This window comes from Monomorium pharaonis, unplaced genomic scaffold, assembly GCF_013373865.1.
Source record: "Monomorium pharaonis isolate MP-MQ-018 unplaced genomic scaffold, ASM1337386v2 scaffold_154, whole genome shotgun sequence".
NCBI classification, from domain to species: domain Eukaryota; kingdom Metazoa; phylum Arthropoda; class Insecta; order Hymenoptera; family Formicidae; genus Monomorium; species Monomorium pharaonis.
This window is the reverse complement of record NW_023415422.1, coordinates 1-13,598: the sequence shown is the minus strand read 5'-3', so window position 1 is coordinate 13,598 and position 13,598 is coordinate 1. Positions and strand designations below refer to the sequence as shown.

Here is a 13,598-nt window from a genome sequence, read left to right as displayed (position 1 = left end):
CATTTGTTTGCATTTTTACATCTAGCCTCTACTTTTTTATGTATGCTATACATAATTTTTAATATTTGCGTTTAGAATTTCAGTTTTACTTACATGACCGTGTTAATAATATATTGTAGTGACTAAAGCCAAAGATTTAATGTGCAATAATTTTTAATAAAAAACAAATTTTTGTATTTTAATATCCAGCCTCTATTTTTTAATACATGCTACATATGATTCTAAATATTATTATTTCTAAAATCAGGTTGAACACGATTGAGGCCAATCCATCACCTTCTCTGACTGTCTAATCTTAGGAATGTTAATTAGTTGCTGCGTTTAGCAGAAAAAGCAGCTTTGCAATTGTTGTAAAATTCTTCAACACGATTGGTTTTTGCTCTTAGTTCCTGTTAGATCTAAACGTATAAACCAGTCGTGTTGAAGAATTTTACAACAGTTGCAAAGCTGCTTTTTCTGCTGAACGCAGCCATTGATTTTAATCTTTTTCTTCGAATCTGTTATTACCAGTTTGCATATTCTTATTAGCTTTTCCAGTATTTCCAATTTCTGCATTGCCTTCCATATTTCCTTTCTGATAATACTGTTCTGTATTATATAACTACGTACTGTGATAATATGTGCTACATATTGTTAAAAATTAAAGATTTAATAATTTGAATTAGTATATAGTAATTGTTATATTTGTCATTTTTAACGGATTTAATAAATTAATTAAATTTAATAAATAATATATAACAAGTAAAAATTATTTTTGTAATGTAGAAGTTGTATTATATTATAAATTATATTTATCTATAAAACATGTTTATCATTAAATTGATTACAAGTATTTTTATTTTATTATATTTTATTAGTATACTACTATAATATTTTGTGTTTTTGTAACTTTGCAATTTCTTACGTTTATGATATTATTTTGTATTTTAAAGATAAATTGTTGTTTTATGAATACTGGTAAGGTTTTTGGCAGTTTTCCTTACCCTTGCAACAAATGTTGGTATTCTTTAATATTTCTGCCAAAAATAAAATGTTTTGTTTGTATTGTTAAATATTTGAAATTATTTCAACACCTATTTTCTTTTTAATATTTTTTATTATAGAATAAAATAATTTCTTATAATTATATGTGAAAGTATATCTGTGTGTAAATATATGTATATATATATTTGTACGTTGAGAGCGTATGTGCGTATCTGTACATAAATATATCTGCTATTTCTTTTTATTCAAAAAATTTGACATGATTGCATTAGGGCGATCAACAGTACATTTTTTTTCTTTATTAACTACTTCACTGCTATCATTCTCGCCGCGCATGCGCGAAAAACCCGGCCCGCATCTCATCACTGCCTCCACGATGTAATCCACGATGTAATATACAGGTTATCATATCATTGCCGTGAAACCCGCAACAGATTAAAATAGCCATCACACACAAAATAATATAAGCTGCATTCCAGTCCCCATTCTTTCCACTGACCGCTCTCGCTGTTCTCTTTCTCTCGAAGTTCTCTTCCATTCGATGATCACGAGTACCTCAAACAATTAATAAAGAACAATTCGCGAACTGTCTGCACACAGTCTCCACAGAGAAAAACCTCGGAGAGGTTTCTCTCTGAGGCTCGATTCTTGAATTCATTTCTAAGAGAAACGTATTCGCAAATTCTGTTCTTACAGAAAAGTTGAAAATTTATTGGCTATCATATGGCTTTTAACCAATAAACTTGCAACTTTTCTGTTAAAGCGGGTATTTGCGCATACGTTTCTCTTGCGAATAAATTCTTAAAAAGAGACACATCAGTCATTGTTTAGACATAACGGTATAATAAAAATTAAAAAATGCACTACTTCACGAAAACTGTCATAACAATAACATAACATTCATCACACTACGTACGTCACTTCACGAGTTCACGCGACCCACATGGGCAACCCACATAATCCATTACACACGCCGTAGTGACGATGCGAATGACTGCGTTCCATTTTATTACGCACATGATTAACATTAGACATTATTATCCGTGAAACGGAACGTTACCCGAGATGCATGCGATTGTGATCGCTGCTCATGCCACTATATTTCGTCGGTGTGACAGGTTCCTAAATAACCCGAGGCGCATAGCACACAAGCGCCTCTTGCATCAAAAGTATGAAAGTGACGTTTTCTGATCTGAGAGGTCGATCAGGAGGTGACGATAACGACGTTTCTTAAATGAAAATTTTGACATTTGGACTTTGCGTCGTTTGATATCTCCTCTCATAGGGTACGTAGGGGACAAATAAAAATAGTTTTCACATACAAATCGACCCCAAGCTTTCGATTGAGCCTAGTTAGAACTCGATCAAACTCCGTTTAGCCGTTTCTGAGATATCCGATAATCTCGGGTGCTCGCAAGTCGCGTACTCGCGTAAAGAGCACGGTCGGGCTCGCGCTGCGCGTTCACTTGGCGCGAGCCACTACCGTGTCTCTCGATACTCATCTCGTTGTTTGTACACTGATAGAAAAATGTGTTGTATTTGTAACCATCACAATTGCATAGTAAAATGATTACAGTTAGGAATATCATTTTTATAGCAATTACTATTACAACATTGGTAATAATAACTATAATATATATATGGTAAATGCTTATAATAAAGATCATTTTATGGTACACAACTAACTGTATATAAAGATCTCCAATTTGGTTACAGCAACCATGTCATAGATGCTATTTGCAATTATGGTTACAAATACAACACATTTTTCTATCAGTGCACACAATTATTTAAATTATTATTAGATATTATTAAATACTATTATTTATTATTATTACATATTGAGAACTGGAAAATTTAGAGTCGGAACCGGAATTGAAAAAATTCGTAGTTTAAACGATTTTCGGTTTTCTTTATTTGTCAAAAAATAGAACCCGTTACACTAAAGTTGAAACCGTAACAGTTTTCGAATATTTTACTAAATCGTAACTGAAACCGAACCATAATAATTTTATTTCGGACCGGGTCCCTGATTAGGATAAATAAAATTCTGTCGTTGACGCTCTTTATCTATACATGTTTGTTTCATTATTCTTATTTACACGCGTTTCTTGTATCATAATACCTAATATATTTATTTTACTGAAAAACTTTTTTTAATTAATTCCTGTACATTTATAAAACTGGAATAAAACGAAAAAAATATTCACTCATATTCAATCAGATATTAAGAATTGAATTTTTTTTTCTTTTGTAAAATGTAAAGTGGACACAACTCCAGAGCGGAAGTGCCTCTGTCTGTAATCTTCTTTTTATCATTCTAATATAAATAATAGCATGATCCTGAAAATATTTATTACACACAGTATTATGTAATTTAAAGACTTTTTTCCCTATGTAGCAACGGATTATTTCAATTCAAGAAAATCTTGTCCTTGTGGTATACTAGAACAGGACAATTTTTATTAAATTAATAGTAATAACGCTTTTTAATAAAAAAAAGTTAACAACTTATATCAACGTTTCTATATATAAATCGTATTTATGTTTAATTGTATTATTCGTGACGACTGTTGACGACTGGTGGCTTAAGTTGCTGGTATGTTTGTATTCAACGTATTCGGATCAGGGTACGTATTGCGATCGTGTAATGTTTCCCGTAGGGCGGAAGTGTGAAAAGTGAAAAGTTTCAAGTTACTGGGTGCTTTCCAATTGCTTAACACATCTTAGCACAAACGTACACAGGAAGGCACAAAGTGTAGCGATGTGCACAATTCAATTGGAACAAAGTGTGTAACAGTCTGTACCAAATACCTATAGTGTGTCTGTGTCTTGATATTTTTTAATCCATGGTGGTAATAAATTTCCGTGTAACTATTACTCAAGTGATGCGAATTACATTTTTAAAAGAAGAAGCAAGACCATATAACAGATCAGCAACAATAACAATTAACGTTTAGGCTATCGTTAATAATTTTCTTTGTAGAATCCGTTGAAACGGACCAACAATGCTGCGTAATTTACGTAAGTATATTTCAAGGAAAATAACCTTAGAGAAATTAGTATAGCATATTATATATGCATTTTTGCATAATATAAATATTTCAAAAATATTTTTTAGAAACTAGCTTGACTAAAAAGAGTGAAAAAGTATTTTGTTTATTTTTTATGTTACATATGTATGAAAACTCTGACATAAAAATATGTACAAAATATTTATCGTAAATATTTTTCTTTCTTATAAATATTTTATGAATATTTTGTGCTATTTGAGATGGTATATAACTATATAATATAATATTGATAATTGTTTTAATTAGAAGATTTTGTAACCAAACTTATTATTTTTATATCCAGCATAATATTATTTAATTATTTCTTTTATAAATATAAAAATAATAATGTCACAGTTATTAGAAATGGATGAAATAGTCATAACAATGACTGCAGATTTATCATCCAGCTCTACTAATACCAGTTCAAGTTCCTCTGACAGCCTTAGTGAGATAATGAATTCCACTAATGAATCTAATACATCTTTCTCAAGTAATGAAGTTGAAGATGATTTATTGTTTCCATTGTATCAACTTCTCATGCATGGAAGAAGACGGAGCAAAGTTCAAGACTTCCTCAACACTGTCCACTTATATAGTGATGCTGTATTTAAGGAGCACTTTAGATTACAGAGACGTACGGCATATCTTCAAATAGGTATATAAAATATGTATTATTTATATTGTCTATTATTTACATTTTTTTTAATGCTAATGCCATATTAATTTTTATACTTGCAGACGTGCTGCAGCAGAGTAATTTTATCCCATCCCATTCTTCTGGTATGCGTAAAATCTCTGCTGAGTGGAGTTTCCTTATATTTCTTTGGTATATTGCAAATACTGAGCCATTACGAACTTTGGGAGATAGATTTAATGTATCTATATCTTCAATTTTTCGTATAATACATCGTGTTGTGGAATGGCTATTATCTAGATTAGATGAAGAAATAAAATGGCCAGAGGGAAATGATGCTATCCTCGTAATATCCCAAAAGTTCGAGGCAAAACGAGGTATAAAAAAATGTATCGGAGCAATAGATTGCACGCATATCGCAATTCGACGGCCTGTTGATTACTCTAGAGACTATTGCAATAGAAAAAGGTTTTTCTCTGTCGTGTTACAAGGTGTTGTAGATGCAGATATGAAGTTCACAAATATTTATTGTGGAAAACCGGGTTCACTGCACGACGCACGTGTTCTAAGAAGATCGTTACTCTATGATACTGCTCAAAATGACATGGAAAACATTTTCCCTAATGAAACGTGCATAATAGGAGATTCAGCCTATCCACTACTACCATGGCTCGTCCCACCATTTCGAGATAACGGACATTTAAGCGTACAGCAGTCTGAATTTAATTTCTTACACTCTTTTACACGGATGTCAATAGAGAGAGCTTTTGGATATTTAAAAGGTCGTTTCCGTCGTTTGAGATTTTTAGAATTACTTGATATTCAATTTATTCCAAAATTAATAACAGCCGCTTGTATTATGCATAACATTACTATAAAAGAAAATGATGAAAATGAATTCTTTGCAGATTTTAATGACGTTCTTGTAGATAATGTTGTAGATAACAATTATGAGATTGATGATTTACATGCTAGATATAGAAATAGGAATAATGTAATAGATCGAAGAATGCAGATGTTTCGGGAGCTGTTTCCAGAATCCTTTTCTAAAAAAGATATGTTATTTATTTATCGAATGTATCGAAGTCATCTCGAAAGTCTCGAAGAATTGTTGCCTTTAATCCACGATGCTGATTGGTTCTTTCGCTGATCATTGAACCGCATGCTTCGTAGTGTTTGACAGTTGTGTTTGACAGTTGTGTTTTCAAATCAAAATTGGTTATATCAAAAGTGTGTAAGTAATAAGGTAAGTAATAAAGAGATATATTAAGTAATAATATAATCTCTCTCTCTCGGAAATAACAATAATATCTTTAAAATTTTATAATCTTTTGGAAAAAAAGAAGGAAAGGAAATAGATTGGTAGGAGAAAGAGAGAGTTTCGACTTTTGTAGGAAGAAGAAGCAGAAAAGGAAACAGAAGGTGAAACAGCGACTTCTATAGAAAGAAGGAGCGGAAAAAGAGAGAGAGAGAAAGAGAGTGTAAGAAAGAAGAAAAAGAAAAGTGTTAGAGCATTAACAGTAAATATTATTGTATTGAGTATTTTATGTAGTTAGCAGCTCGCAATTACATATATTATTGGCTAATTGTTTTTTCTGTGTGTGTATATTTGTGTATGCGCGCGCGTGTGTGTGTGTGTAAAATTATGTAAATTCATAATAATTACATAATATTATATAAAAATATATTTTATTAAAAATTATTATTTACTTAATTCTTTTAACTTTTTTAAAATAAATACATACATATGTGTGTGTGTGTGTATTTATAAAAAAAAAGTTTAAAAAAATAAGTAAATAATTTTTATTAAAATAGGTTTTTATATAATATTAAGATATATTAAGTAATAATGTAATATATATAGGAAATACCAATAATATCTTTAAAATTTTATAATCTTTTAGAAAAAAAGCAGGAAAGGAAATAGATTGGTAGGAGAGAGAGAGTTTCGACTTTTGTTGAAAAAAGAAGCAGAAAAGAAAACAGAAGGAGAAACAGCGACTTCTATAGAAAGAAGGAGCAGAAAAAGAGAGAGAGAGAAAGAGAGTGTAAGAAAGAAGAAAAAGAAGAGTGTTAGAGCATTAACAGTAAATATTATTGTAAGTTAGCAGCTCGCAATTACATATATTATTGGCTATATTTTTTTCTGTGTGTGTATATTTGTGCGTGCGGCGCGCGTGTGTGTGTGTGTGTAAAATTATGTAAATTTATAAATAATTACATAATATTATATAAAAATATATTTTATTAAAATTATTATTTACTTAATTCTTTTAACTTTTTTTTAAATAAATACATACATATATGTGTGTGTGTGTGTATTTATAAAAAAAAAGTTTAAAAAAATATGTAAATAATTTTTATTAAAATATGTTTTTTATATAATATTATGTAATTATTTATAAACTTACACTTACACGTTTTTTATTCAAAATTGCAGAAGATAGAGGATAGATATAGACAACATAAAAATATGATTAATAATTTGTGTTGAGAGAGAAAGAGAGAAAGAGAGAGAGGGAGAAAAAGAGAGTGAGAGAGCGTGAGATAAAAAAATAAAAAATAAAATTTAAAATAATTAAGTAAATAATAATTTTTTATAAAAATGTTTTTTATATAATATTATGTAATTATTTATAAAATTATACTTACACGTTTTTTATTCACAATTGCAGAAGATAAAGGATAGAGGATTAAAGAAAGAGAAAAAGATAAAGAAAGGAGAGAAAAAAGAAAAGAGAGAAAAGATTCAAAAAGCATAATTCTTTTAAATTAATAAACATTAAGACATTTCATAAAAAAGCGGAGAGAAAAAAGGAAGAAAGACGAGATAGGTATTTAATAATTGTTTAAAAAGCTGTAAAGCTTGTTTTGTCAAAATTTTGAATTTTTAATGACTTAATTGCGTTTTTATTTTTAACATATATAAATGTTTTTATTTAAGGTTAAAGAAAATAAACATTATATTAAAAAAAGAAAAAAAGAAATAAAGGAAGCAGAGAGTAAGAAAAGAAAAAAAGAAATATTAAAGAGGTATATACAGAAAATAGAAATAAAAATTTACATAATATTAATGAATGTCAGGGGTAGAAAATTAATATATCATTTGGTTGTAATTAACATTGACTCCAAACTGGTAGATATATTGATTTTCTTATAGCTGTTTCAAAATCAATTAATATAGCTGATACGGACGTAAAACCATATATACACTGCAAAAAAATGTAATGTATCCAATGAGATATGTAGTTGAGAACTGCCTACTCAATGCAATACTATATGTTATATTAGCACTTAACAAATCAAACTTTCACCTAGGGATTCTCAAAGTAGAGTCTTTGCCCTTTAATTTAAAAAAAGTACATGTAATTTAGATGATTTTTCGCAAAGTTGCATCACTTTGAAGATTGCCTAAAAATCGGTCAAAACTTTTGTCTCGTTTTCTTTTGCGCCAGTGTTTATATAGATATTTATAAAAAATAAAAAGTTTAAAAAAATTGCAAGAATTAAGTGATAGGTAGAAGAAGAAGAGAAAGAGAGAGAGAGAGAGAGAGAGAGAGAGAGAGAGAGAGAGAGAAGGAAAGAGAGAGAGAGAGAGAGAGAGAGAGAGAGAGAGAGAGAGAAGGAAAGAGAGAGAGAGAGAGAGAGAGAGAGAAATTAAGTAAATTTGAAGATCTTATTAAGAGAGAAAAAGAGAGAGAGAGTGCGAGATTTCAGGAAGGTAACATTTGCGTTTTAAATATTTTGAAAAAAAGGAATCTTAAACTCTTAATTCTCATTTCTTATTAATTATCATTCTCAATATTATCAATTTTTATTAATTATATTATTCTCATTAAATATCATTTGCGTTTTAATTATTTTGACATTTTGTGTATTTTAATAGAAGAAAAGGAATGAGATTAAAGAGAAAGAATTGAGATCGAGAGAGTTTAAAAAAGAAATCCAGAAAGTGAAAGTGTTGAAATTTGATTGAAAATTATCAGGTAACATTACGTATAATATTATAAATTTTAATTTATTTAAAAATTTAAATTTAATGTTGTATTATTAAGGCATAAGATTTAAAAAATTTAATTTTAAAGTTGTTGGATGCTTGTTGTCAGAAGTTGTTGAAATGGTCAGAGAGCGATAGTGAGTTTTATCGAAAGAGATTAGAAAAAGAAAGAGATTAGATGAAAGGAAATTATAATTGAGAGAGATTAAACAAGAAAGCCAGAAAGTGAGTTTTGAAATTTTATTGAAAATTAACAGGTAACGTTACATATAATATATTATAATTTTTAATTTATTTAAAGGGGATTAAGTATGGAGGTAAAGTGTGTAAGAGATGATATTAAGAAACATGTAAATATAATATAATTAATAATTTGTGTTTAGAGAGAGAGAGAGAGAGAGAGAGAGAGAGAGAGAGAGAGAGAGAGAGAGAGGTGGGGAGGAGGGGGGGAGAATGAGAGAGCGTGAGAGATATAGAAGAGGATTAAATAAAAAAGTAAAGTGTGTAAGAGTAATATTGAACAATATGAAAATAATATAATTAATATAATTAATAATATAATTAATAATTTAGAGAGGGAGAAAGGGAGAATGAGGGAGCGTGAGATAGAGAAGGGCATTAAATATGATAAAGTGTGTGAGAGTAATATTACAGAAGAAGAATAAGTGCAATGTTCAATATAAAAATGCTAAGTGGCGCGCGCGAAGCGCGCGCAATGTTGTGTTCTAGTAGTATATAAAGATTATATACTATTCTGGAGTATATTAAGATATAAAGATTTTTAAGAGTAGTCGTGTATATTTTTATATTTTTGTATGTTATATAATCTGTAATATTTTAACCTAGAGTCAAATTATAAAAAAATAAATATTTGTATATTTTGATAAACATGGTATGTTTATTTTTACCACAGTCTTTACAAATATTGCTCATATTACTTACATACCTCTACATATCTCTCCACATAAAATTAAATATTTCGTATCTAAGAAAAAACTTTTCTGATTATGCTTAATGACTTACACTTTTGCAACTTAATTATCTTATTACATTTTGTAATAATAATATGGTAAACAAGTTTTAATATTTATTTAAGTATATAATGTTAATCTAATTTAAAATATTTAAAAACATTTTTATAATATTATGCGATATAAGAAAGTACCCGGTACAAATTATATATAAAATTGGGTGCTGATTAAATTTGCTGACTTTCTCTTTTTTTTGTTTTAGCTTATAACGTGATTAATAAAAGATATGAATAAAACTTCATATATGATTTATATGGGCACTTTACATTTTATAAAATAAACAAAAGTCTAGAGCAGATAAGAACAAAAACATAAACATGCATACATGTACTTATTTTCAATAAAAATTTTATATAATATATTAAAATATGTATTTATCTCTCAAACAATCAGATAAATAAAAAAACTAATAATACAATAAAATAAAAACATTATTATTACATATTGTCAAAGGAGGTGAATCAAGGCCACCCGAAGCGAATCAAAAACAACTATATTAAACAATTTTCAAAGTCAGCTTTTTTAATTAGATATGTATCTAACAAATAATGACAGCTCTACCTGATTGTAAGATAAGGCTATTATGTGTTAAATATTGGCTTAAAATAAACAATAGCGATAAATGTCGATATATTAATATATCAATATTGTAATACTTACTAAATAAAATTTAAAAACAAGAGTGATAATAACAAAATAACATGTATTGCACACCCTTTTCTCAATCTTCAAGTGAACTGTCTGTATCAGTCTTAAATTTCTTATTAGAAGATGAAGTATGAGTTTCCAATAACTTTTTAAGCAACCGACATTTCTGTTTTTCAATGTATAATTTATCTCGATGCCATTCTGCTGCTTCCTCATACTTACGTTTAGCAATCTTTTGTTTCATGTCTAACTGTCTTTCTTTTAATGCTATTAATTTCATTTTCATCTGCACTTCTTCTGCTTTTCTTTTCTCGTAAGCTTGCTGTCTTTCTTCTTTTATTTTATTTTTATCTTCTACATTTTTTAAATGTTGTAGCCACTGTTTTTCTAGTTCTACCTTACTTGCCGCTGTTCTACTCTCCGATCCATGTTGAGGGCGCTTGGTCTTTTGTGTATTGCTTACAGATGTAGAACATACAGTTTTTTCTGAGTTTGATGGTGCCGACTTTTCAAGAGCTTGTTTATTTTTATTCAAACATTCTGATTTTGGGTGAATGTTCGTAAACTTGTTTTTTAGCACTGTTAGTGCTTACAGTACTTGATGTGCTCGGTGAAGAAATTGGTGTATCGCTTTGCGCTGTAAATGTTGACATGGTTGATTTTAATTTTTTCTTAGAGAAAGTCGATGATGTTGTACTTTGATTTTGTACCGTCTTCCGATCACCAAGAATATTTTCCATATGGTCAAAAAATTTAAATGTCATAACACCAGTACCAGTTCTTTTATTATTGTCAACGCAGTCTCCCAAATAGCACTGGATGTTCCAAGGACGTCCATTTTAAGTCCAATTCAGGTCCACATGTCCATGGACATAAAATGGACATTTATAAGATGTCCATTATTTGAATTAAAATGTTCTATTCAGAACGTCTTATGCTGGATATCTGATTTATGTCCGCACTTGCATCTTACTCTATATAATTTATCTTAATTTTTATTATATAATCTAAAAAAATATTGTAAATTATATATATATTATTTACATAGTTCTAATTAACATTAATTTATAAATAATAATAAATTACATTGTTTTTATTTTTCAAAAGGTTTATTTTAATTGTTCTACTTTTAGATATAATATGAAATAATATAAAATAATACGTATTATTTTTTTATTTATTATTAACACTCAATTATTGGTATTTTTTTAAATGTTTGTTATAATACATTATTGTTTCTTTTTCGTTTTTTATCGTTTCGTTTTTTTTCGTTTCTTTTCATTTTTATTATCGTTCTCTTTTTCTTTTTTTTCTTTTTTGTTTTTTTCCCCGTTTCTTTTTCCGACCAAAAGAGGGACATAGCAATTGGTCTGGGTCAAGCGCTGTCTCTGTCTAACAGTAGCGTAATGGGCGCTAGACAAAAAAAGAAATTGATCCGGACCATGTCTCCTCTTTGTCTTTCTGCGGGACACTTTTCAAGAGCTTGTTACAGGAAATGCACAGTCCATGCTTTATTCGATAATTTTTTTACCAAAATGTGGATTAACCCACTATTGCAGCAAGCCTTTAATTGAAAAAGGCCCAAAAGAAAAGAATCAAATCATAATAGGTTCCAAATTGGTTTATTTCGGACTTCTATGAATGTCCGAATTGTGACAAACGTATATCCATGGAACGTCCATTAAAGGACTTTCTATGAACGTACAACAGTTGTGCCAAACGTATATCCTTGGACGTCCATTGAATGTCCGACGGATCTTATTTGGACTCTTAATGGACGTCCAAATGTCCAGAAGCGGATATCCATGGACATACAGTGGATGTCCTTGTGCTATCTGGGCTTTGTACTTTCGAGTCAGCGTATTAAATTTCCATCTCACTTGTTCTCCAGAAAACTATAATTTTCAAATGTAATCAAAATTAATCAAGACATGTACGCATTTCTGAATTCTCTTACTTGCTCAAAATACATTTTTCTAAATTGCTAAATAAAATTTTCTAAATATATATTTCAATATCTGTTTTGTATTTTGTTTCATACTTAGTATGAAATATATGCATTCTATGTATGTACTTTTGAAAGTAAGGTAGAGAATAAAAACAAAACAAATATAAAAAATTATAAAAAATTAAGGTTCAGAATTCATAGTCGATTCTTATATTTAAGATCATCTTAAGTACTGTCTTAAGATGCTATCAGCCAATTACAGAGCCGTATGAGCATCTTAGGGCATTGGTTATGTTCAGAAAACATAAATGATCAGTGAACTGTCAATGATTATTGATCCTTATTATTAGATCTCTAAATTTAGACTAATTATATTAGTGAATTATTTAACTGTTGTTTTTTGAAACAAAACCATTGCTTGAGACAATTTTGACATAAGATTCGACTATGAATACCAGCCTAAAACAATTTATCTTAAGCAAATGACAATCAATGACAGGGAAAGTGCAGTATAAAGTTCAATTTATTTGCTATTGCATTTTCAGAGAAATAAAATGTCCAAAGATATCAAATTCATATTAAAACAACTAAAAAGACAATTTTGCAGCAATACAGTACAGAGCCCCTCTCGCTAATCTCTAATAAATATAAATGTACATACATAGTACATACAAAAATACAAAACATTTTTATATTTTTTGGGAGTTTTTTATAATACCTTGTAACCGAACTCTGAAAGGTCATCAGCTATTGATGCCCATACTTTCCCTCGCTTAACAGGATGATCAAGATCTTCCTTTTTGCTTCATAACAGGTAAGTAATGCTAGCGTGCTGCTGTCTGTCCACATAGCAACTATAATGGCAAACAGTTGACATATATGTCAATTATCAGATTATATTACCAAATTTGTGAAGAATAAATTATTTTTATTTATGTCAGCTTTAAAATTTGTTTCAATAATAAATTATTCTGCAGTAACTTTTTTATTTTTTATCCATATTTATGTGACACTATTTGCACAAAACAACTATGAAACCAATTTCTGAAGCAGCCAAAAAACAAATCACTTATAAGTATAATAAATAAAATAAAAATTATTTACCAGTTTTGTCATCTGTAGGCTTCTTCTTAGTAGGTTTTGAAGTAGTAGGTTTCTGTTGAGGAATATATGGCTCTTGTTCTAAATCATCTGTTCCATATCATTATGATCATTTAAGTCATTGTCATCTCTGTCAATTCTATTATGTATATTGAAACTTTCTTCATTTGAAACCATCATCATCACTCAAACAATAAAT

At 29.1% G+C, this 13,598-nt stretch overlaps 1 protein-coding gene and 1 long non-coding RNA gene across 5 annotated transcripts; one reads left to right on the top strand and one right to left on the bottom strand.

The window, feature by feature from the left end:
* The first annotated feature begins 2,378 nt into the window (after positions 1-2,378).
* LOC118648066 (protein ANTAGONIST OF LIKE HETEROCHROMATIN PROTEIN 1-like) lies at positions 2,379-6,163 on the top strand. Of its 4 annotated transcripts, none has more exons than XM_036294278.1 (3): positions 2,379-4,008; positions 4,435-4,695; positions 4,779-6,163. In XM_036294278.1, the coding sequence occupies exons 1-3, from the start codon at positions 3,993-3,995 to the stop codon at positions 5,822-5,824; spliced, it is 1,323 nt and encodes a 440-aa protein (XP_036150171.1). In that variant the 5' UTR covers positions 2,379-3,992; the 3' UTR covers positions 5,825-6,163. The 4 variants fall into 4 exon arrangements, with proteins under 4 accessions (XP_036150171.1, XP_036150174.1, XP_036150172.1 ...); XM_036294281.1 differs by lacking the exon at positions 2,379-4,008 and having other exon boundaries at positions 4,301-4,695; positions 4,779-5,456; positions 5,583-6,163; XM_036294279.1 differs by lacking the exon at positions 2,379-4,008 and having other exon boundaries at positions 4,302-4,695; positions 4,779-5,051; positions 5,166-6,163.
* A 6,547-nt stretch (positions 6,164-12,710) lies between these two features.
* On the bottom strand, positions 12,711-13,490 carry LOC118648067. The gene is made up of 2 exons (XR_004965155.1): positions 13,403-13,490; positions 12,711-13,152 (listed from the first exon to the last, which is right to left on the bottom strand). It is a non-coding gene; the product is annotated as an uncharacterized LOC118648067 (long non-coding RNA).
* Between the last annotated feature and the right edge of the window lie 108 nt (positions 13,491-13,598).